The sequence below is a fragment of the Mustela nigripes genome, chromosome 8 (genome assembly GCF_022355385.1).
Source record: "Mustela nigripes isolate SB6536 chromosome 8, MUSNIG.SB6536, whole genome shotgun sequence".
Lineage (NCBI taxonomy): Eukaryota > Metazoa > Chordata > Mammalia > Carnivora > Mustelidae > Mustela > Mustela nigripes.
In genome coordinates, this window is record NC_081564.1 from 27,111,041 (window position 1) to 27,135,478 (window position 24,438).

The 24,438-nt window shown below is 47.9% G+C and overlaps 1 protein-coding gene across 3 annotated transcripts in view; it reads right to left on the reverse strand.

Annotated features, from left to right (window-relative positions):
- CABIN1 (calcineurin binding protein 1) overlaps window positions 1-24,438 on the reverse strand; it is a 148,710-nt gene that overhangs the window by 88,508 nt on the left and 35,764 nt on the right. For all 3 annotated transcript variants that reach the window (XM_059408953.1, XM_059408952.1, XM_059408954.1), the window contains 10 exons: window positions 24,161-24,348; window positions 23,188-23,340; window positions 21,826-22,020; window positions 17,997-18,239; window positions 16,312-16,468; window positions 11,252-11,367; window positions 5,643-5,804; window positions 4,455-4,661; window positions 4,055-4,200; window positions 488-749 (listed from right to left, as the gene is read on the reverse strand). In XM_059408953.1, coding sequence (XP_059264936.1) covers window positions 488-749; window positions 4,055-4,200; window positions 4,455-4,661; window positions 5,643-5,804; window positions 11,252-11,367; window positions 16,312-16,468; window positions 17,997-18,239; window positions 21,826-22,020; window positions 23,188-23,340; window positions 24,161-24,348 — 1,829 coding nt within the window. The remainder of the gene's footprint in view (window positions 1-487; window positions 750-4,054; window positions 4,201-4,454; window positions 4,662-5,642; window positions 5,805-11,251; window positions 11,368-16,311; window positions 16,469-17,996; window positions 18,240-21,825; window positions 22,021-23,187; window positions 23,341-24,160; window positions 24,349-24,438) is intronic.

A 24,438-nucleotide genomic window follows, 5' to 3' on the forward strand; every position in this document is an offset into this window, starting at 1 on the left:
CAACTGTTCAAGGAAGAGACCATAATACACTCTTCTAAGGCACAAAGACATCAGAGAATCCTGTGAGAGGGAAGCAGCCCTCAAATATTACTGCCGAGGTAGCTGTCTAAATTTATGCTGCCGAGGTGAAGGGACATTATAGCATGCTATTGTAAAACTACTGGGAAATTAAGTTCCCTGCAAACCAACCAAACTCAGTCCTTCTTGGTTCCTTTGAAAAATTAACACAATCTTGCAATTATCACCAAAATCCTAGTAAGGTAAGATTTAGGAGTTATTTTCATTATTATTTAATTACTAAGATAAAGTCCCAACCACCTTTTGGCACTATTCACTAGGCTAACTGAGCCGCACTGTGAGTGGATCAGCTTTGTGACCCTTTGCTAGGAACTGCCCTCAAACAGCAGCCCCGCCCCCTCACGCTCCTGCTAGTGGGTAGGGATGCCACCCAGGTACAAAAGGGTCCCTCTGCAGAACCCCTCCTCACCTGCTGCACAAGCTCAGGGGGCAGCTCAGCTCTCCACTGCTTCAGCTGGCGTGAGGCAAAGGAGTGCAGGGCGTAGGACATGGTGCCATACTCGATCCACAGGGACAGGTTGGAGCTGTCAATTTCCAGGGCCCGCCGGAAGCAGTTCAGGACAGGTGTGGCATGCTTCCAGATGGGCCCATCACTCTTCAGCTCATTGGAGTTCAGCTTGTCTTGAATACGACTGGCCCGGGCCAGAGCCATGCCTGCCCAGGAATCAAACCTGTGGTCACAACAAAAGCGCCAGTAAATACACTGCTGCCCTTACAGCACTGAAGACACAATAGCCTGCAGGGTGGCGATCCCAGGTCTGTGGGAGCCTGTCTCCCAGGCCAGGGCCCAGAGCCCAGCTCCACCACCCAGCGACTCCATGTCTCTGAGCTATGAAATATGGCTAAGAAAAACCACCGCAATGGGGCACCTGGGTGGCTCAGTCCGATAAGCATCTGCCTTTGGCTTGGGTCAGATCCCAGAGTTCTGGGATGGCGCCCCACATGGGACTCCCTGCTTGGCCGGGAGTCTGCTTCTCCCTCTCCCTCTGCCCCTCCTCCTGCTCCTTCTCTCTCTCTCTCTCTAGTAAATAATAATAAAAATCTAAAAGAATAAAAGGAGAAAACCCACCTCAAGAGAGCAGGGCTGCTGGGACAGCACAAGACCTGAATCTTAGGTCATCTAGCACCTCACAGGCACTCAGTAAGTGTTCTAAGAGGATCCCCACCAATTTGAGCCCAAATTGTGCTCACATGCACGGTGGGCTCTTGGACTCTGCTCCCCTTTGCTTCCTTGCCTCTGATGGGAAGGAAAAGGGGTGCTTTATAAGGCACTGCTCCTCCAAGACAATAGGAAGGCTCCCATCCTGCTGCCTAATCCCTCACTGGTAGCTCCTGCCACCAACACACTCACTGACCAAAGCCATGGCACAGCCGAGACCCCGAAAACACAGCCATGCAGCTTCTGCATGGTTCTCCCTCTGGCACCTTGACCACATTCTGCCCTCTCCAGCTCAGTTCCCAGCAGCAAGATGGAGAGCGGGGGAACCACAGGATGGCTAAGACCCTAGTGCTCTGAGATCGCCTGAAAGAAAGTGGTAGGGAAAATGCAAAAGGTTCTCTGAGATGGAGACCAAGGCTAAGAGGATTTCTGGGCACTTAGGAGAATGGAATTTTCTGAGTGCAAGAGTATACAACAGAAAAGGCAGTAATCACATGACAGATGCTACCCTCCCTGAATAATAACAATTCTTGACCCACTGCTACACAAACTTTAAAACTGGCCAACTGCCTTCCTGGACTATTTGACAGTACCAAGGTGTGGTAGGGACACAGCAAACTTATGAAGCTCACACATGCTTCTACCATACTCCAGGCACCTGGAGATGAGAAAGTGCAATCAAAGGAGCAGTAAAGAGCCCTAAAGGCTTAGATGGTATCAGGAGATAGCAAAAATGAAGGCTTTGGCCCCTGTGTGGAGGTTCCAAGTGTACCCTTTCCTCCTCAGGACCTGGGGGTCCAGGGCTCTGTTCAGATCACCTCCAGGAGGTAGCACAGGAGGAGGTATCAAGCTCCCCTCAGACGGTGGGAACCCCATCAGGGACTTTCTACCAGGGCCAGCTCCTTCCACACTGAGGATTTTCCCCTCTTAACTCCTCCCAGAGTGCCTTCGCAAGCCCCTTTGCCCTTGCCTTGAGGGAAAGACCACACTACAGTGTATGGCCAAATGCCTGCATGAGTACCAAAATGGAAACTACTACCTGCAGTCACAAATGTAAGTAACCAAGAATACAGACACATCATCACAAAACCTCAAAATGTTCCTCTATGTGTTAACAAAAGCAAAGTCCTGATGTGGGTTCTTGATTCTAGCAGAGCAGCACACAATCCACACTCGGGAAATGCTGACCCACAGGGACAATGGGGGCCGGCCCAAGGGCCAGTGATGCCATGCACTCAGGAGGAGGAAGTGTCCAGAACCTGCGTGCTGGGCTTTTACTCATGTGGGGCAGGTTTGTTCCTAGCACTAGGCCCAGAGTTGTTTCTTTGGCAGAGGGATGAGCTGTCTTGGGGCCTAATCCTTTCTCGCCCCCTCAAATGCCACTCTCTGAAACACCTGGCCAAGGTGCCCCAATCCCAGCTGAGCCAGAGCAGATGAAATAGTGAAATGAAGACCGGTCAAGAAAAGCTGTTGCTAGCATCCTCGAAGACTCTGTTTTCCCCATAAGAACCACCAACATACACTGGCCAGAACACTCCACCATCCACCCAACTGTCATGGGCTTCACCTATACCTAGAGGGTTCAGAAGATTTAAAGAAAAAACCAGTATCTGATCTTCCATCCTAACTAGCACAGAAGAAGAGACTGAGCCCAAGTTTTCCCTGACATCAGCTTGTTAGGGAGGGAATGAAGGGGGTCCAGGACTGGGCCACCAAGCTCCTCCTGGCCCTGGGGCCAATCCTCACATCCCACCTCCCTGGGAGGGCTCTTGGCAGGCTGAGCCTGGCAGGTTGATACCGTCCGAAGAAGTGTATGTACAGGTTTGAAGGAGGCCCAGTTGAGCTAACACGAGCCTCATCTTATAGCCCAAGTGGCTACTGGGTGAGAGGTCCCACACCAGGCTCCTACCTCCCCACGGACAGGTGGGTTTTATCACCCTTACCTTTTAGACATGGAGAGAGCAGCACAAAGGAGGTGACTGCTCACTATCTAGAGCTGTGAGCACTCAGCCAGCCTGAGCATGGCTCTGCTCCATCACACTGGCCCACAGTGACCCCAGAGAGGACATCCAGGGCCACTGGCACATGGCTCCCTGCCTGGAGGAAAGCAGAGGCTGAGCAACAGGGGGCTCTGGGAGAACCTTTCCCACAGGCTACAGAAGTTGTGTCAACTGGTTTCTCCATTCAGATCCCAATCCCTTCCCTAGGCTAGGTGGATCCTGACAAGGGGGAGCTCTCCAGTTTCACCTGAGGGTGGGCAGCCACTGTGGCCTGGCCCCTGAGTACTTACCTATAGATACTACTCTGGACCCTTCAGACACAAATCTTACCTTGACCCAAGGCTAACCTCCTAGGTGTAGTAGCCATGAGGAAATGTTCCCTCTCAATCAAATGAACCAGACTTTATGAGTAGGGCCCTTATCCTAAAATAAGGAAACAACCATAACTAAAGACATGTAGAACACATCAGCCCATTTTCCAGGGCTGGCAGCCAGGAAAAGAAGCAGCATACAACCAACAGGATGGAAGCAGGGGGCACTCCCTTCCCCTGCTGGCCTGCATCCAAACAGACTCATACCTTCTCTGATCCCAACGCTCATCCCAGGTATCTTCTAGAAAGAAGCCTACTTCATTGCTCTTCTTTTTATGAAGAACTTGCCTTTCCCCAAAACTGCAGAGTGCTAAACACACTTTCTCATTTGTTTTTCCCTGGTCTCTTTGCTAGAGCAGGGAAACCCCAAACTGGCCCAGTGAGGAGCTTGCTGGGCTGGAGTCACCCCAGCCCTCCCTGCCTGGCCCAATGCCCAGGTCACTGACCGGTTGGGGCAGATGCAGATGTCATGCATGTAGAACTTGATGGCCTTGGACTGCTCCTTGTTTTTAAAATGGTAATCAGCCAGGAGGTAGTAGAGTTCATTCACCACTGGAGGGGAGGGGTCGGCTCCTTCTGGGAGGCAGGGTACCTAGCAGGGGAAGGACCAAGGATAAGGGAGAGGGATTCAGGGTCTCAGCTGTGACCAGTCATGCTGCTGGTCCATTGGACCAATTGGACCATTGGTCCAATGGACCAGGACCATTCACATTAGCACAGGATAGACTCTAGGCTTCTCATGGCCCTGACCTCTGGTACAGAACAAGGAAAGAAGCCAAGGTGCATAAGCAGCAGTGCTGGAGGAAAAAAATGACAGGACACAGTCCCATCACACTCAGTTCCTACCTCAGCCGAGGCACCCTCAATGTAGGCGGAGACTTTGTCCAGGCTCAGCGCTGGCCTTTCTGTGCGGGGCACAATGGTGGCGATTCTCTTCAGAAGGTTGGCCAAGTCAGCAGACACTGTGCTAGTCTTGTAGCTGTCAAATTCAGGAAGGGTCTTGGGCTTAAAGTACTCGAACATAAACAGGGCATCCTCCCATATAAGGTCGACCTTGAGAAAAGACAAAAAGCAGATCACAGTGTAGTCAGGGCAAAAGCAGAAAGGGAAAAGTGCTTCCATGGAAACAACACAGATGAGGTTACAATATATTAGAGTATAAAAAAAGACTTGTACACCCTTACAAATGTGCATACCCACTGTAATCCCCAAAACCAAATGTCTAAAGAGCACACAAGTAAACTGGCATGTGCCTGGCCTTTATAAAGACAAATATTGGAAACTGAGGGCCGCACTCTGTGAACCCGTGTGGCCATGCCAGAAGGTAGGTTCAGTCATGAGTGGGGACTGTGGCCAGGCCACAGACCCTCTCGTTGAGCCTCAGCTGTCCCACAGCTTGTTCTGGACGAGGGTGGTTCTGTATTCTGTATGGTGCCCTGTGGGTGCCCTGCCCAAGTAGCTCCTATTCAGGGGATAGAACTGGTAAGACTGGAGAATAAATGATGAGCTGTGAGGTCATATACCCAATACTGCTCTGAAAATCAAACAGGAACAAATGAAAACCTCTAATGAATTATTTGTATTACCCAAATTGGAAAAAGAAATCCTTTGAAAATTGCCATGCCACACTTTTGAATGATTAGGCAACATCTGTGAAGGAAGTCTTTGCAAGGAAAATCCTTTTTCAGGGTGCCTGGGTGGCTCATCAGCCTTCGGCTCAGGTCATGATCCCAGGCTCCTGGGATTGAATCCGAGATCAGGCTCCCTGCTCAGTGGGAAATCTGCTTCTCCCTCTCCCACTCCCCTTGCTTGTATTTGAGCTCTCACTCTCTGTCAAATAAATTTTTAAAAAGCTTTTTTAAAAAAAGAAAGAAAAATCCTTTTCCTGTGATCAGACTATGTCCAACTATCCTCATTCTCCTGGTGCAAAAGCGATGTGTCTGAGGTCCTTTGAGAGAGCTCAGAGCCCTTGCTGCTCTGACCCCCACTCCTCTGCAAATGGGCAGGTGCAGTGGGTTGGGGCAGCTCCCTCACCTGCTGGGCCGAGTGCTCCTCCAGGTACCTGGCTTTGCTCTTCTTGCTAGGAAAGCTGTACAGACAGTAGAAGCACTGTTCCAAGGCCGTCTCCAACTCCTCCTTGTAGGGGTGTGTGTCTTCAGAGGTGGACGCAGCGAGTTCCTTCTGAAGAACTCGTACCTGTGGTAGGCAGGAAGAGATGCCTGAGAAGGCCCATAGCTTCCCTGGCACAGCGGGACCCCAGGGAGACCACCACTCTGCCAATTCTGTTGAACTGAGGAAGCTGTGTCTGTTGGACCTGTTTCCTGGAAAGGGCCTATTCTACTCACAGGAGCCGTTCTGGGCCCAGCTCTGACAGTGACCTCCTAAAGAGCTTCCTGCCAAACTGTCTTCCTTCCAACATGCCTAGTCAATATCTACCAGCTGCTAGAAGGGGATATTATACGTCCTCTGGGAACTTCTCTACTTATTTGTTGGCCATTCATTTGCTTCCCAAATATTTACTGAGCACCTCCTTATGCTAGGCACAGTGTGAAACAGTCCAGAAGCTCAGATTCCAATAGAGGGGCAGTTAATTAAGCAAGTGGTTATAATGCAACATTGTAAATCCCATTAGGGCTGAGGGAGTTTGAGAATGACTCCTCTCTCAGCATAAAATATAAAAATACAGCAGAAAATATATCCAAAGAAATAATATCCCAAATATATCCAAAGCACAAAACATAGCCAAAGAAATAATAAATTATCCTCTCAGATAACACTGAACATAAGTCAGTTAAATTAGAAATCAGTACATAAAGGTAGCAAATACCAAATGTCAAAACTTAGAGCATGCAGCTAAAAACATACTTGGAGGAAACATAACCTTCAACACATGTACTAAAAGAGTGAACACTGTCATGAGTGGCCATCCAAGCACAGTGTAGCACAAGGCCTTTCCCATATGCTTCTACACATAGGTTGAAAAAGACTCAGACCTTAATGAAGGAAAGATGTTACTTGAGGGATGGTTTAAGCATGGTGCAATTTCAGGGGGAGATAAGCATGTAGTGTTTCCCATAAGTTTCACACATAAATTTATAACACATCTTCATAAAAGGAAGAAGTGAATGGGGTGCCTGGGTGGCTCAGTTGGTTGAGCGTCCAAATCTTGATTTCAGCTCAGGTCATGAACTCAGGGTCATGAGATCAAGCCCTGCACACTCAGCAGGGAGTCTGCTTGAGGATTCTCTCCCTCTGCTTCTCTCCCCGCTTGTGCATGCTCTCTCTTGCTCACTCTCTCTCAAATAAATAAATAACTTTTTAAAGATTTTATTTATTTATTTGAGAGTGAGTGAGCAAGCGAGCAAGAGAGTGAGAGTGCATGCATGAGCAGGGGGCAGGGCAACAGGAGAGCTGGAGAAGCAGACTTCCCACTGAGCAAGGAGCCTGACTTGGGGCTCAATCCCAGGTCTCTGGGATCATGACCTGAGCCAAAGGCAGACGCTTAACTGAGCCATCCAACTGCCCCAATAAATAATCTTAAAAAAAAAATTTTTTTTTTAATTTAAAAAAAAAGGAAGAAATTACTCGAAGGATGCTTTAAACATAGTATCCTTTCAAACAATTCAGCAAATGTCTTTTCACACAGGTTTTTAAACACAAGTTTGTAAACACATCTTAATATCAGGAAGATGTTACTGAATGACCTTATACAAGATGCTGAGCACATGGTTTTTTCCAATGCTCCTGTACTTAACTTAGAAACACTAATACCTTAACGATAGCAAGATGTGGAAAAAAAAAAAAAAAACAAGAAAGAGGGAACGCTGAAATAAGCTTTCACCACAATTAAGTTACAAAAAACACAACCTACATCTAAGTATTAATGTGGCAATTAATGACTTAGAAAGCAAAGGGAAAAAAAACATCAATAAACCAATAGCTGATAGCTTGGAAAATATTTATTTATTTATTTATTTTAGATTTCTTTATTTGACACAGACTGAGCCAGAGAACACAAGCAGGAGTAATGGCAGAGGGAGAAGGAGAAGCTCAGTAGGGAGCCTGCTGCAGAGCTTGATCCCAGGACCCTACGATCATGACCTGAGCCAAAGGCAGACGCTTAACAACCCAGCCACCCAGGCCCCTGAAAAAGCTAATTTAGATAAGCTTCAGGAAAGACTGGCTTATAAAAAAGGAAAAGAGGAAGCACAAATAAATGATTTTAGCACTGAAACAGAGGGATAACCAGAGGTACCACAGAGACTTTTTAAATTATAAGCATACTTCATGAACAACTTTACGCTTATGTGGACACTATTTCAAAAATATAATTGGCTTAACAAAAGAAAATCTAAATAGGTGTAGAATCTCCAAAGAAAGGGTCAATAGTTTAAAATTTATTCTCCCCCCCAAAAGAAGAGAGAGAGCTCAAGGCTGGGGTGACACACTTCGGCCCAGGGGGCAAATCCTCCCACTGCCTATTTCTGTATAGCTCAGAAGCTAAGATTGGCATTTACATTTTTAAATGATTGGAAAAAAAAAATAAGCAAAAGAAGAATGTTATTTTGTAACATATGAAATTCAAATTTCTGCATCCACAAGTTTTTACATATTATCTTTACATACTGACAATGGCTGCTTCTGCACTGCAATGGGAGAGCTGAGTATCTGCAACAGAGCCTCTATGGCCGACAGAAGCTTCAAAGATTTACCATCTGTCCCTTTACAGGGAAAGTTTTGCCAATCCCTAGGCCAAAAGCAATAAGACAAGGAAAAAAAAAGAAACTGTAAGGATTGAAAGGAAGGGAAAAAATAGTTATTCATGGACGATATAAGTGTCCACACAGAAAATCTGAGAAATCTATAAGCCACCAGAATTACTAAGAGCAATAAGCAAAGGACCTATGCACAGGAGAAACTTATTTTTTAAAAATGTAGTGTTCCTATCTGTCTACACACACACAACAGAAAACTTAACTTTTAAATATCTATTTACAACAGGAATTTAAAAAAAAATAATGCCCAGGGCACCTGGGTGGCTCAGTGGGTTAGGCTGCTGCCTTCGGCTCAGGTCATGATCTCAGCGTTCTGGGATCAAGTCCCACATCGGGCTCTCTGCTCTGCGGGGAGCCTGCTTCCTCCTCTCCCTTTCTCTGCCTGCCTGTCTGCCTACTTGTGATCTCTGTCTATCAAATAAATAAATAAAATCTTTAAAAAAAAAAATAATGCCCAGGTATGAATCTAACAGAATACACATAAGAGCTTAAGGAGAAAAGTATAAAATCGTATTAAGGGACATGAAAGTATAAGACCGTAAGTAGATTAATCACAGCAGGTATCAGTTTCTCTCAAAGGCAGTATGGTCCTGGCACAGGAATACCTACATCAATGTAAAGAACAAAGTCCAACAACAAACCCTCACACATATGGACAGAAGATGGAAGGGGCCTTACAGATTCAGGTAGAAAGAACAGACTCTTCGATGAATGGTACAAACCAAATGGCCGCCCATATGGAATGTAAAATGGATCCCTACCTTATGTCATAAACAAACAAACAAAAATTGAGAAGGAATAAAGACCGAATGGAAAAATGAGAGTGAACTTTAAGATTAATATAGAGGAGATTAATAATCTTGCGCGAGGAAAGGATTTCTTGAAGTACAAAAAACCAAACCAAAACAAAACAAACCTTACACAGAAAACAAAAACCCCACAAACCATAAAGGACTAGTAAATTTGGCATTTAAATTCTGTAAAACAAACACTACACACTAAGTTAAAAGACATCACATAAAATTGCCTAGAAATTATAAAAACACACACACACACACACTCAGGCATGTAAAACTGGTGAAACATATGTATCAGACAAAAGACTGGAATTCAGAGTACATAAAAACTCCACAAATCAACAGGAAAAAGAAAAAAAGCCCAACAGAAAAATGAGCAAATTATATGAGCAAGCAAATCACTAGAGGCCACCTAGAGGGCCCTGAGCAGAGAGGGCAGTCAATAAGCAGAGGCCAAGTCCACAAAGGAGAAGTTGCTGCAGGCATGTAAAAGCTGGGCCTTGGGTAGAAAAGTCAGGAGATATGAAATGAAACATGGAGGTATCCTATCACTTCCACTCCCTCAAATTCACTTGGCAGATACTGGCAGCTAGAATTCACGCTCCACCAAAGAAGACACAGCCCAAGGAAAATCTGGAGTAGGATCATCCCATCATCACCCCCACTGCCTGCCTGGAAGGCGGCCCCTCAGCACAGCTCCTGCTGGATACCAGCTTTCAAAGGTGCTACCTCATTCTCAACCTTCCTCCAAGCAGCATAAGATCCTAAGGGTGACTGACTGTCCTGCAGAGGGGACCCTATGGAAGAAGACAATGTCTCCAAACTCTCTAATGGAGCAAGCGAAGGCAGAAACAGGAAGTCGCCAATTCCTGGGCAGCAATATAGTCTAAGGTTGGCACGATTCTTCCAGAAATGGTTCTGAAATGTGGAGCTGACCAAGGTGAGCATCCTCAGAACTCACGGGGAGAGCAGACAGGCATCTACGGGTAGGGCTAGGGCTAGGGCTAGGGCTAGGGCTTCTGCCAAGTCTCTGCCTCCTCCGCACAAGTGCTCTGCAAACTGTCAAGCCTCACACATACCTGAGCTCTACAGATATTCTCAGTCTCATTCATTCATTCATTCATCCCATGATGTATTAAGCACTTACTATGGGCTAGGTGTGCTATGCTAAGGTACTGGGAAACAGCAGTGAACAAAACCAGCAAAAATCCTGGTTACGTATCAGTGGAGAAGAGGTACACAATAAACATACTAGATAAATAAACCACATGGGGAAAACATAGGGCAGAGGAGGAAGATCAAGACTGGGGAGGCACACTACAGCTGTACAGAGGGTGTGCTTGCTTACTGAAAAGGTATACAGCAGAGGTCAGCAAACCTTTTCCCGAAGGGCCACACAGTAATTATTTCAGATTTCACATACGGTATTATCAGAGCCCCTTACCCCTGCCACTGTATTGCCAAATCAGCCACAGTTAATAGGTAGATGAGTGATTATGGCCATGTTCCACTAAACATTTATTAACAGGCTGGGTTGGGTGCCCTTCTCATGCTCTGTAACTCAGCAGCAAGTTTTGGGGATGGGAATCGTGCTGCTTATCCCTAGTATGCCCAGTCGATCATAGCTACCAAGTGAGGGAAGGCTATTTGCACTCACTAAATATTTACTTACTAAGTAGCTATTGATTCAGTGACTACTACCTTGTATGACTCGTGCCTGGCAAACAGGACTCAATGGAAGGCAGTGGGGAATGCAGCTGTTACTTCCAGGACCTGGCCCCATGCCTGACACACACATAACAGATGGAGTAACGAGCAGTGGTTCTAAATCCACCTGTAGGTCAGGGCCAGGTCCAAAACCCCTGAACTCAGGTGCACAAGGGAACCAAGTTCTGACTTTCTGGCCACTCTCAGTAGTCACATACAAAATCAAAGGAGCACAGCAGGACCTAGTGTGGGGGGAGGCCAAGCAGGCAAGCCTCAAGGGTGCCAACCCATCGCAACCCACACTCCACCCACCCCACCCCACCCCTCACCCCCCACAAGCCCTGGCCAAGAGGGCAGCACTTACGTAGAATCGCAGCAGAGCCCCATCAGAATTGCAGCACCAGGACCTCCTGCCCAAATATTCATGGGCTGTGTTGAGCAGCATGAGGGAGGATGGGAGCATGGGCGTCTCTGCCATCACTAGGGAAAGACCAGACCGACACAGAGTTAGCATGGGGACATGTGTGGGACCTGCAAGGCGAGTCTCTCCTTTGTGGGCTTTTCTGTCTCTACCAAGGTAGCCACAGATTTTTTTTTCTTTCCTTTTTTTATCTTTTTAAGTAAGTAATGAGTTGACTGGCTTTACTAAGGTAATACATGCTTCTCAAAAAAACAATTCAAATCATACAGGAAGACGTAAGGAATGCCTCATCCACCTCCATAAAACCACGCTGACATTTGGTGGACATCACTAGAAGCATCCCTCTGGGCACATATGAAACATTTTCAAACAGAAAGATAAATAATTGTTAACAATGAAACCCATACTACATATACCATTTCTTCAAAATTCTTGTATGTAGGCCTATGGGAATATTACAGAAGAAACACAGAATGACCAAGTTTCAGTTAAGTGTCTGTTTACCACTAGAACTATTACTAGCTCCTTAAATATCCTTCTGTGTTTTTGAAACTCTAGACCATAACTTACTAGTGGGCTTGAAATTAGTATTTTTAAAGAGGACTAGGATAGAATACATGACAGAAAACACCAGTGGGGCTCACACCCAGTAGAGTAAGGATTCTTTCATGAAATTTATTTCATACTTTTTGACCATCGGCCAGCCCCAGTCAAAAAGGTATGAAAGGGGGGCACCTGAGTGTCTCAGTCACGTAAGTGTCTGCCTTCAGCTCAGGTCATGATCCCAGGGTCCCGGAATGGAGCCCCACATTGGGTTTCCTGCTCAAAAGGGACTCTGCTTCTCCCTCTGCTCCTCCCTCCCCTCCCCCTGCTCATGCGTCCTCTCTCACTCACTTGCTCTAATAAAAAAAAAAAAATTAAATTTTTTAAAAAGCTATGAAAGGCATGGATTTAAAACAAACAAACAAACTCAGAAAATCATGAAGAAATTAAGCCATACTGGCCCTTTAGTTTCCATTTTCAACAGCAACAAATGATTCTATTATACAAGATGGATGATAGCTTGTAACACTTCCTTTCTCCCCTTCTCCCAGTGTTGCTGTACATATTAGTTGTAGCACTTCAAGGTTTGTAACACTAATACTGTTCCGAGTCCATAATTAGCACAGTTGCTTTCTCTCAGTTCCAATTCTAAATGGATTTGATGCTCATCACAAATTCTTGCCCGTGGCTTTTCCACTCCTGACAAATTTCATTCTGACTCATGTTGGTTTACTGATTTTACCCTCCAGTGGTGTTTTTAGAAGCACCCACAGAAGCTGGAATCCCTGTTTATAAATGTCTGTTGCCGCTATTAATGACAAACAACTTGGCCAGATGTCCTAGCTTGCACCTAGCTTGCACCATCTTCCCTGGAGAACAGTGTAGACTTTTAAGTAGCACCTCAACTGCCCTGAATGCAGCTAGGGAGAAATGTGAAATGAATCTCGTGTTTTATCCTGTGAAGACAAATTGTCTTCTCAGTTTTGAAATCTAAAATATCTTTATTTTTTAAAGTAGATCCTTAACCCGGATGTACTTGCTATGTCTATCAATTCTTCACAATGTATACTGAATACTTTGAATCTGCACATTGTTCTTATTACAGAGAAATTAATTTTATTTCTGTGTTTGACAGCGGGTTGACTGCTTGTTCTGTTTCACTGCTAGAGTCTTTCCATTAGAAGCACAATCTACCCTCACAAAGGACCACCTGTTTCCCACACCCATCCTTCTTGTCAACGCTTTTAGCTCTGATTTGTATCCCTGGTTCTAGCCAAACTCATTCTGCTCCTCGCAGTCTGCATTATTAGTCTATATTGATGAGGCTTGGTTTGCAATGTTTTCTCTTAGTTTTGCAACTTTTCTTTTCATTTCATTCCGCTTATTCGTTTAAATTTTGTCATAAGTGATTTCTTGTGCAAATCATTACAGGGCCCCGAATCTGTTCCTTGGTGTAAGTTTTCTTCTTGTCTGAGCTCATCTATTTCTTTTTCATCCCCCACACAGGGTCGGGGGCGGGCTACAATCTGCCAGCACACTTGCCATGTCACTTCTCTCTACCCCAGCATTTCCTCCATACTACGCTTAAGTACTCTAACATATGATGAGTGAATTTTCTGGGGCACTCTCCCAAATATAAGGTCAATTTACCCTTTCCTTAAAGCCATAATTTTAAAGCAGGCGCTGCTCTCAATCCACTTTTCTGTAACCTGTGTCTGCGGAGGTAGAAAGGAGATCACACTGGGCTAGGGCCAAACACAGTCCTCACTGGGGAATCTGGATTTTGTCTTCTCTCTGAGATGCCCTTTAAGGTAGGACTGGCTACCCACTGAGAGGAGTGCAGTCAGTAGATAGCCCCCAGCTGTCAGCTCCTTCAGGGTCTTCTGTAGCTGCAGAGATGCACCTCACCCAAGGCCATGCACTTCCTGTGGGAGTCCCTGTGCAGTGACTGAGCAAGATGGGAGTCTAAAGACTGGCTACTTGAGGCCAACATGGGATGACAGGTCTGATGGGCCCCTCTGGCTCCAGAGCTGCCTGCCAGGTCAGACAAGGCCTGGGTCAGATCTGAAGCACAGATCAACTTCCCTTTGCTCTATCCTGCTTCCTCTGCCGTTAGCAAGTAGTGATCCCCAGTGAACTGGCTCAGAGAACTCAATATGACAATGTTCTACTCTACACCAGGCCCCTCACCACCCAACCAGTAATGTGCTTCATCCCTGGACCCCTTCCCTCAGTGAGGTCTGGTCACTGGAAGGTGGCAGGGCCCAGGAGCCCTTCCTGTCTCTGCCAAGCCCAGGGTGATATAGAGGGGCTTCCCTGCTAGCCTGCTGTCTACAAATGAGAGGACATTAATAATATTTCCCAGGATTTTGCCCAATTCCCAACTTCCCTCAGCTTTCTTACCAGTGGGAGAGGAGGGGACAGGAACCACACCTGCTGCCAGTCTACCAGAATCTTGGATTCTTCCCCTTGGCCTATCCTCTTAAGTTGATGGCATTCCACCATCCCCCTTTCCTTGTTTGCTTACTGGCAGGTTTTTAAAAACTATATTTTGTTTGCATAATTAATCACAGGGGAAAGGATACTCTTAATTCAGGAGTCTTTTGTATTATAAGAAAAACAATAGACATAGTCATAAACCTTAATTGTTTTTTTCACCATTAAAACCCCTCGGGGGAGCCCTTCTGGAAAATAAAAAGGTACCACTTGTCATGAGCTCAGAAGATACTCATCCTAGAAATTTATCCAAAAAGTCAATTAGGCAGAAGCAAAAAGGTGTACATGAGGTTCACTGAAGTGTGACCTATAAGAGAGATATGCTGCAGGCATCCTGAGGGGTCAGCAGGGGGGAATGGTTCAGTAAAGCAGGACATCTCTCAACAGCATTATAAAAACCACAGAGCAAAATCGAAACAGCTTCATAAAATAAAGCCTGAAAGCCTTTCTCAGTCTGGCCCTTCCCGTGTCCAACCCACATGGCCCAGCTCTCTTGCATCCCTGCTTACACTGCTCCATTTTCCCAATGTCTTCCTCTGCCCCTGCTCTTCTCTCAAACCTCAGCCCAATACCAACCCCCCCCCCCCAGCAGCTTGAGGCACCCTTCTTTCAGCAGGCCACACTGGCTTGGCGCTGTGGGTGTTCTGGTCTGTCTCCACCCACCCAAATCTGTCAGAGTTAAGTGCCTTATTCCCACCAGAGGTCTGACATGCAGTGAGCAGTTGACAAGAATTGGGGGAATTAGAGAAGTTAGAGAGAATGAATGGAAGGAAACAAACCACACGTTAACTCTGGCCTTGGAATAGGGATGACTTTCTTTATTTTCCACTTTTTTTTTTTTTTTTTAAGATTTTATTTATTTATTTGTAAGAGAGAGAGAGTGAGAGCGAGCACAGGCAGACAGAGTGGAAGGCAGAGTCAGAGGGAGAAGCAGGCTCCCTGCGGAGCAAGGAGCCCGATGTGGGACTCGATCCCAGGACGCTGGGATCATGACCTGAGCCGAAGGCAGCTGCTTAACCAACTGAGCCACCCAGGCGTCCCTATTTTCCACTTTTTTGATTTTTCAAATCACTGAGGAAAAATCCCCAATTAATTTAATCTTGAAGTTTGGTTGAATACATAAATATGTATACTAAAATCTCAGCTATGTAAAAAATTTGTGTCATTGGCCAAATCTAGACAGAAAATGCAAGAACATTCTACCACATGGTAGAATGATAGGGAAACTTGTTTAAATGTCATTAGCTGCTATTGTTAATTCTTCAGTTCACTACATTTCCCACCACTACACTGACCTGGCTCAAGTATCATCTCCATGAAGAGTCCTGGGCTTGCTCTTTTCGGCTTCTTGTTCGTAACTACTCATCATTTAGCAACCCCATGTGCCAGGCACTGATTTGACAAATGATAGTTTTATTATTTCATTTTGTCCTCAGAACAACCATCTGAGATAGGCACCATATTCCCAGCAGGTACCTGAAGAATAGAGGCTGAGAGGTTATATGACTTGCCCAAGGTCACACAGCCAAGATGTGACATTTGGGATGTGGAACCTGTGCTCACTCCCTACTTCCCTCCAGCTGCCCACATTCCCGCCCTGATGGACTCACACCAGCAGGGGCCAGAGCGCAGTGATTAAGTGCTCAAGGGCTAGTGTGTGGCTGCCCCTCTCACAGGGCTGCCTTGGGGATGAAAGGCATAAGCAAGCATGAGACTGCCCAGAGCACCATCAGCACTCCTTGTAAGCACTAGCCGTGCTATCATTCTGTGCTTGCTGCCACTGGCACCAGACATGAAATAGCACACACCCACTGCCCCTTGACCTCACTGCACAATAAGCTCCCTGAAAGAGCTTCTGCTTCTTCTGAGCACCACACAAAATCCTGTGGACTGAGCCCTAAGTCCACTCAGCATCTGGACAGGGCTGTCAGGGCCTACCCCCACCCAGACCCACTCCCTGGCACCTTCATCTGCTGGGTTCTGGAGCTGCTGCTGGTGGCAGAGGGAGTGGAAGGTGTCCTCCTCCTGCCAGATGACCCGGTGCAGGATGATCCAGGGCAGCACTGAAGAGACATGGGGCTCCTTGGGCTCCTCCTGCACAGCCATGCTGCAGTCGATGACCTGGGAGAGGGAGAAGAATAGGGGGTATCACAGTCGGGCCAGCTGTCCCTTCTACCCTCTGGGATGACTTATCAGGGCAGAGGTGGGGATATGGACCTAGAACCATTCTAGCACATCATCAGAGTCCCAGGGTGCCCAACAACAGAGTTAAGCTCAGGCATCAGAGGAGCCAGCTCTGACAGTCCTCCCTCATGTCACATGCAGCTCCTGATGCCCTCAGCACCTACCATGTGCTGGGCCCAAGCCCGATGGGAGGGTTACAGAGGTGAGTAGGGCAGGGCAAGTTGACAGCAGGAAGAGAGCAGCAGGAAGAGAGCCATAGACAAGCCACTCAAGAGTTAAGAATCAGGAGTGCCTGGGTAGCTCAGCTGGTTAGGCAGCCAACTCTTGATTTTGGTTCAGGTTGTGGTCTCAGGGTCGTGAGACTGAGACCCACAGTGGGCTGCACACTCAGCATGGAGTCCACTTGTCTGTCCCTCTCCCTCTGCTCCTCCCTCTGCTTGCATGCATGCTTGCTCTCTCTCTCTCTCTCTCAAATAAATAATAAAATCTTTTTTTAAAAAATTGGGAATCAAAATCAGTATGGCTGCTGCATTTAAGGCAAATGAAGGTCACAGTAAGGTCTCAGAGGAGGGGGTAGGGACAGAGGAGAGCCCTGAGGTTTCCTGAAACAGAGGTGACACTCCAGTTGAGTGGCTGTGGTGGAACCAGTACTGAAGAGAGCAGGAGTTGGTAGCAGAGGACAGGCGTGCAGGCAGAGGCCCAGAGGCAGCCAAGGAAGCAAAAGATGAGTAAAGGAGGCTAGGCTTGAAATCATGCACCTTGGGTGATGGGTAATCCAGAGGACTATGGTGGGTTGAAGAGAAGGAAAAGTACACTGATATTTCCACATCAGGGTGAAGGCTGCTCTGGGAGGGTACAGGGGGAAAGGAGGACAGCGAGGAGCAAGCCGCCATGGTTCAAAGAAGAGACAGCAGTGGCCTGGGCTGAGGCAGAGCACTACACACAGAGAGGAGAAACAAAGAATGAGGACATTAAGGATGGGGATTTGGCAGGACCTGTTGACAGCATGAGTAGTTGTTGTCAGGAGAAAGAGCTTAAGGAAGGTTCCCTGCTATGAAGCCCACTGGACAACACGGAGTGTGGTGACCACCCCTTGCGTATGAGAGCCAGGATGATGTGGGGTGGTAGAGAGCCCTGGTTGGGGGAACAAGGGCCTGGGGTACCAGCCCCAGCTCCACCTCCTGCTCACTGCAAACACGTCAGGGCCTCCTGCACTGAGCCTAATTCCAGCCCTTGGGGACGGGGAGTCTGGAAGAACCCTATGTGCCCAGTGCTCAGCAATCCCCACCCCCCAGACCCAGCCAGCCCCAGGCAGGTATGTAGGCAGCGCACAGTGACCCACCACCTGAGGTACCCACCTCCTACAGCCAGAGCAGCCAACACATCCCCTTGGGGTGCCTAGCTTGCAGGAAATCTGGTGAGCTATGAAGAAAGGGCATGTCTGCAGGAAGGAGTGGTAGGTTACCTGGATGAGGTTGTTGGTAAGTCGGGTGAGGCCAGTGGAGGAAGATGATTCCTTTAGGATGCTGCCGCTGCTGTCAGCCGAGAGTGCCTGCTCAATGCCCAACAGCAGCTGGGTCACCGTGGCCACCCACTCCTCCTTGGCTGCAGACTCACTCGCATTCACCATCTGCTGGACAGCCTCATGCAAAGCCACATCGGAGCACTCGAAACACTGCTGATGGTCCTTTAGCCGAAGCAAGGAATCCTGAGCATGGGGAGGGACAAGGAAGAAGAGAAGGAGGAGGGCATACCATGAGAGGACTGCAATGGTGCTCTCTGTGCCTGGTCCTCAGGACTGAGGGGCAGGTAGCTGGGGACAAAGACACGAGGGCAGTCCAAAAAGAGGGGTAGTGGAGGCTCTCCAGAGGCCTTGAGGCATCTGTGAGGGCAATCACAGCACAGCAGGTGCCAGTCAGGGGACTTTCAGAAAGGGGCTTGACCTCTGCACCTCTGCTTCCTCATTTATAAAGCTGGGACATGGAGGAGGCCACAGAGCTGGCGAGCAGCCAAGGTGAGACTGAGTGACTCCACCACCTCTGTCAACTCTCATCCTGAGCCACCGTGTCCAGGCCACCTAGTCACACACTCATCTGGTGCCACGGCTCTGGAACAGTTTCAGCAGGGAGGGCAGGCTCCCAGGGAGGGACTCTCTCTATGGAGGAGGGTCTGAGCAAGGCCAGAGCAGAGGCAAGCAGCCAGGCAGCACTGAGGTCTTGGTTCTGAGAGGCCAGCCCTACCCAGGTGCCCAGGTGGAAAAGGCACCGGGAGCAGGATATGAGCCGCCGTCCCTAGCACACTCAGTGCCGCACCCCGGCACATGCAGGAGCTCTCAGTACACTACACTATTTTAAAATCTCCTCTTTGGGAGCCATTGCTTTTTGTGCAGCTCCCTTTCCTTTTGCTCTAGAACATAACCCACTTAAGGCCCTCAGTCTCAGCCACTTTCATCACCATGCCGCTGTGTGGGGAAGCTCGGCCTGGCTGTGAACTGGCAGATCTGGCAGGCGGCCTGTTAGACCAGCAGGGAGCACCTGCTGCCCGGAGCCCCGTGAGGCTCTGACCTCACTGCAGCCGACGCCCGGCAGCAGCTCCACACAACAAGCACAGCTGCACTCTCTGAGCTGACGCAGACAGGGGTGCCTAAAACCGTCTTTGGGATGTGCTGCGATGTCTGAACACAGATCAAAACCACCCCCAATTTAAAACCTTTAATTGCCAGGAACACGGGGCCTGTGTTTCTTTAGAAAAAGCCAACACTCTCTAGCAGGAGGCCTGAGGCATGAAGGAGCCTAGAATCACAGACGTGGAACCCAAAGGCCCAAGATGACCCCTCCTGATCAAACACCAATCACGCGAGAGGCTTATTGTGTAGCAAGATAAAGATGACAGACCAGGGAGTGCAGCCAGCGTTGCCATGAAAGTCAGGGACAAGACAAGGACCCACCAGCAGTGCTCTAATGGGACATAATCCCCAGTGCTCAAGGCTAGAAAGAGCTCAAATGCACAAGAATAACTGCCAACAAATGAGGAGACCAAACTGCCGCTGACTGTGGGCAACATGATCGTCTATCCCAAACAAAGAGAAACTATCAGAAAGAATGGGAATGTAGCAAAGTGGCTAGATTGAAAATAAACATACAAATATTGATAGGGTTCCTATAAACCAGAAATGTACAGCTAGAAAATATAACGACCAACAAAAAGATCTTGCTCAAAGTCGCAATCAAAAATACCAAGAACTTAGAATCAATTCAACCAGAAAAAACTACACAATTATATCAAAGAGCATTCAAAGCAGCTTGCCCAAATAGGGAGAGAGAGCCATCATACTGCTAGAAGATTCCAAATTAGACCCCCTCCACAGACAAATTCCATTAAAGCTAGACCAAGCACAGTAATGCAAAACTAACACCACCAGAAGAAAACAAAGGCAAATACAGTTTTCATCTATTTGTTGACATGCTTCTTGTCTGCCTCCCTTTCTAAAATAGAGGTTTGGCCAAAGGGGGCCTCTCTCCCCTGTCCAGTGCCAGGCACTCTACAGGAACTTAATCCATGTATGTGGAATGAGTAGACGAATATTCTCTCAGTCTTGGAAAGGCTACCTGAGCATAATGAACAAAATCACAAACCTTTAAAACTATCAAAAGATTTGACAAGATAAAATTCAAAACTCTTATATGTCCAAAAAAAAAAAAAGTCACAATTTAAAAGCACACTGGGAAAAAATATTTGCAACTTTTAAAGAAAAAAAGAGTAATAACTTTAAAATACAAAGATTACTCAAAATCAGTAAGAAAACACATCCCCTCAATGGAAAATAGAGGAAAAATCAACAGTTGCTTATCCTCAAAATAAAAACCATGTCCTTTCACAGCACTTGGCCCAGGCCTCACCACACACCTCTCAAGTACTACTCAATTCCCATCCAACCCACCAGCAGAGCACCTTGCCACACTCAGGAGTTCGGGACAATAGCAGCAGACTGACATCTGAATACTGGGCCACCTTAACAGGCCCAGTGGGGGCATCTTTTCCCCACCTAATGGCCTCCCTGGTACACCCAGCCATACCGCTCATATGCAGCCATGCTGGACACTCCTTCATTCCCCGCCACCCACCCCTGCGCCTGCCACAGCAACTGGGGTCAGACACATTTCATCCCTTGATTTCAGCACAGGCCAGCCTGACCTTCCTCTTCCAGGAACTGGAACCTCTCCCTTCCTGTCTCCCACTCTCCCTTCCCTCCCTGAACCAACTCTCTCTCCCCAACTCTCTCCTCCCCTTGTACCAGGATGGAGATGCCTCCATTTGCTCCTACAGCCACACCTCTTAACTATTTCCCAATTTAAGAAAGTAAATTGAAAAGTCTCACATAATGGGAGCAAAAAGCCTGGAAGAAGATCGGGTTCTCTTTCCAAATTGAAGGGGAAGGACCCAATAAGATAACAATCACAGTAAGAATTGATTAGCGCATGAACCATAAGAGATAGGACACCAGACCCCCCAATGCCCCTAAGCACATCATGTTTATCACAATCCATGTTTATCATCCAACCCCATGCTTCCAAAGATGGAGGCACTGGTGTGAGCCAGCACACCACATAGCGCTTGCTACATGCCAGGCATGGTGCCAACACACACTAACTTGTATAACCCCTACAGCAGGCCGCTGAGGGATGGACAATGGCTGTCTCCATTCTAGAGATGGGGAACCAAGGCACAAAGAGACTGAGCAACTGAATGGCACCAAGCAGATCCTGATGCTCTGTGCTCAGTGTTTACCTCCTGAAGAAGGCAGACTCGGAGGGAGTTGAGAGGACACATGGCTTCAAACACCACAGTGGTGTTCTTTTTTTTAACAATCATGTGACTCTACACGGGTATTTATTTGGTCTTCACTATACTGTATAGTTTGTCCATTTTAACATCTACTCACACCTTAATTCCAAAGGTAATACAAAAAGGCAAATGAACAAGCAGGTGGATCACTGGGTGCCATGCTGACTAATCTCCCTTCCTCATTTGCCAGGATGTTCCAATCCAAGCATGGACTTGTCTTGAGCCACACAGAACCCTGGAAGCTGCTTTCCTAGGTTCCAGTTTTCCCCCAGTCTTGACCATGTGTTCTAACTAGCATCTTCCTGGGTGTCAGTCAGCAGTTTTTACTCCTGCTTTTCTCTCCTAGATGCATGTCCTTGAGGGCCACCTCAAAGCCTCCAGAGAAGAAACCCACAACCAAGCAAAGAAGGTATGAGGTCAGGGCAAGGGGGACCGTGGGCAGCACACACCTGCAGCAGCAGGAGCTGGGCTGGCCTCTCTGGAATAGAAGTCATAAACTCCAGGTGTTTAGCCCGGTCAAAGCCACTGGTACACAAGGTGGGGCGAAGCAGATGCACGACGGCCTTATAGTCCCCAGCCTCGTAGAGCCGCTGAATCTCCTCCAGGGACTGGCACCGCTCCAGTGACTTCAGGTTCTTATCAATCTGGAAAAAGCCCAGACATGCTGCCCAATGACAAACCCCTCACATCCTCTCTGAATCTGGCCAGTGTCTGCACTCACTAGACCCAGATGAGGAGTACGAAAGTAGACTCTCTGTTAGTACACCAACACTTACATTGAACAATAGCTTTATTAAAAGTACTTCTATTGGGGTGCCTCAGCGGCTCAGTCATTAGCGTGCTTCTCCCTCCCTCTGCCACTCCCGCTTCTGCGCATGCTCTATCAAATAAATAAAAACTGGAAAGGACTTCTATTAAGGTCAAGGCACTCAATTCTTTTAAAAACAAACAAAGCAAAAAATGGGGTGCCTGGCTGGCACAGTCAGAGGAACATGAAACTCTTAATCTCAGGGTCATGAGTTTGAGCCCCACCTTGGGTATAGAGATTAAATACCTTAAAAAAATAGCAAAATACAAAAACTACCCCAGAAGCAGAGAGGTTCCAGATAATTCTCTGCCACAATAGTTGGACAGCAAACCAGACTCCTGGAACTGAGGAACCAGAGGCCACTGGAGACTTAGGGGAGCCCTGGTCCAGAGGCTGAGACACAGTATTGACCCACAGAACTCTCTCCTCACAAGAGTTCTGCTGTTTCCCCCAGAACACAGGTAGCAGGGGTACTGCACTTGGCCTTGCCCAAGAGTCTGAAGGACAGTCAGCTGAAGTAGACATGTCACAGCTGTGGAAGTGGGTGGGGTCTGAGGCTCTGCAGTAAGAACAAGATCAGAAATGGACAGAGCCTGACATACATGCCCCATACTGCTGACCCAACCCATAGCCAGACCAGCATTACAGGCTTCTACAGCAGTTTCCCTCTAATCCCGCTAGAGCTGCTGCAGCACGTGGCCCAGAGAGCTGAGCAATGATCATTCCAGATCTTGCCGAAGGTCTCCCTCCATCCCTGCCCCCTGCCACCTGGACGGGCTTTCCCTCAGTATGTGTGTTGGGGAGAGGGGGGCATGAGTCCAAGGTGCCCTTGTGCCCCAGAGCTGCCTCTCCCAGGCTCCTTCATCCTCCCCTGAGAGGTAGGAGCCCTGCTCAGCGCCTGGGCTGCTCTCTTGCTCCACGGGGACATGGCAGGCCTGGTCCAACTCAGCCAACCCAGAATAAATCTTTGACCAAGAAAAACCGTTAAATAACTCCCACTCACCTCCTCCAAGGAAACAACAGAATCATTGTAGAGGTTGGGCAGGCGGATGATGATGTCTCTTTGCTCAGTCCCTGCCTCAGCCTGGATGGCAGTGGAGCTCTGGAGAAGTTCTGTGCAGATGTCATAGTTCTCCAGGGCCTGCTCCATGTCTCCCTGGTCAGAGGAAAAGCAGTCAAAGGTCAGGAACAGAAGGAAGGAAACTCCCTGTGCTGTACCAGGTGCCTTACCTCCCTGATCCCACTAGACTGTAGGCACCAGGAGGGCGGTTTTGTCCAGAAACTCCTACACCCTCTAAAAGGGTTCCTGGACACAGCTGGAGCTCAACAAGTATTTGTTGGACAAATGAATGATTACTTCATACCACAGTTCTAAGGGAAGGTATCATAAACCCTATGTTGCAGATGAGGACACTTGAGGAAGGCTGAGTGTTTGTTCTAGATCATGAGCAAAAAAATTAGCTGAGCCAGGATTAGCAGCTAGGCCTGTCCTAATTCCAGAGCCGACTATGACAATCTTACTCATTCCACCACAGTGTACTGGGCACCACCATGTGAGGTGACAGCTACTCCACCCTGGCCATCTAGACAGGCTCTGAGGGGAAGCCTTCTGAGAAGTCATGCAAGATAAGTGGTTTTCCCTTCTAGAAAACTCTGCATCCATTTGTGCACTCATTCAGGGGCTCTCAGGAAAACAAAGGCAAAGGGTTCAAAAACCCAAGGCAATCCTGAATGTGGAGGCCTACAGGGTGCACAGGAGATCCCTTCCAGAGATCTGTGGTCATGCTGATATGCTGGACAAACTGGGGGCCATCCTGGGTTACCTGAGATCTCAAACTTCCCCACCACATCCCACTTCCTCCTCCTGAGCTCTGCACCAGGCAGGAGCCATATGTGCACCTGCACACATATTCTCCAGAGTACATCCAGCTCTCTTCCCCCAGCTTTGGGGCCAGGGAACCAACCACAGAACCAACCTGCAGTGCCAGGAACCGAGCCTTCAACCAATAAACGCGGACCACAAACTCCAGCCAGCCATCCTCAAACAGGTCCCGCTGGGATGAGGCAAATGACAGCTGCAGGAGGTCCCCCAGGAAGTGGGTTCCTGGGAAATCAGGCCCAAACCTGCCATTCACCACACCAGCAGGGCAGTTCCGAGGAGACACTGTAAACCATTCAGGCCAGAACAAGTCAATTTCATGTGCACATTCCAGACACCCTTCTGCTCCCTGGAGCTTGCCCTTAGCCCCCACCA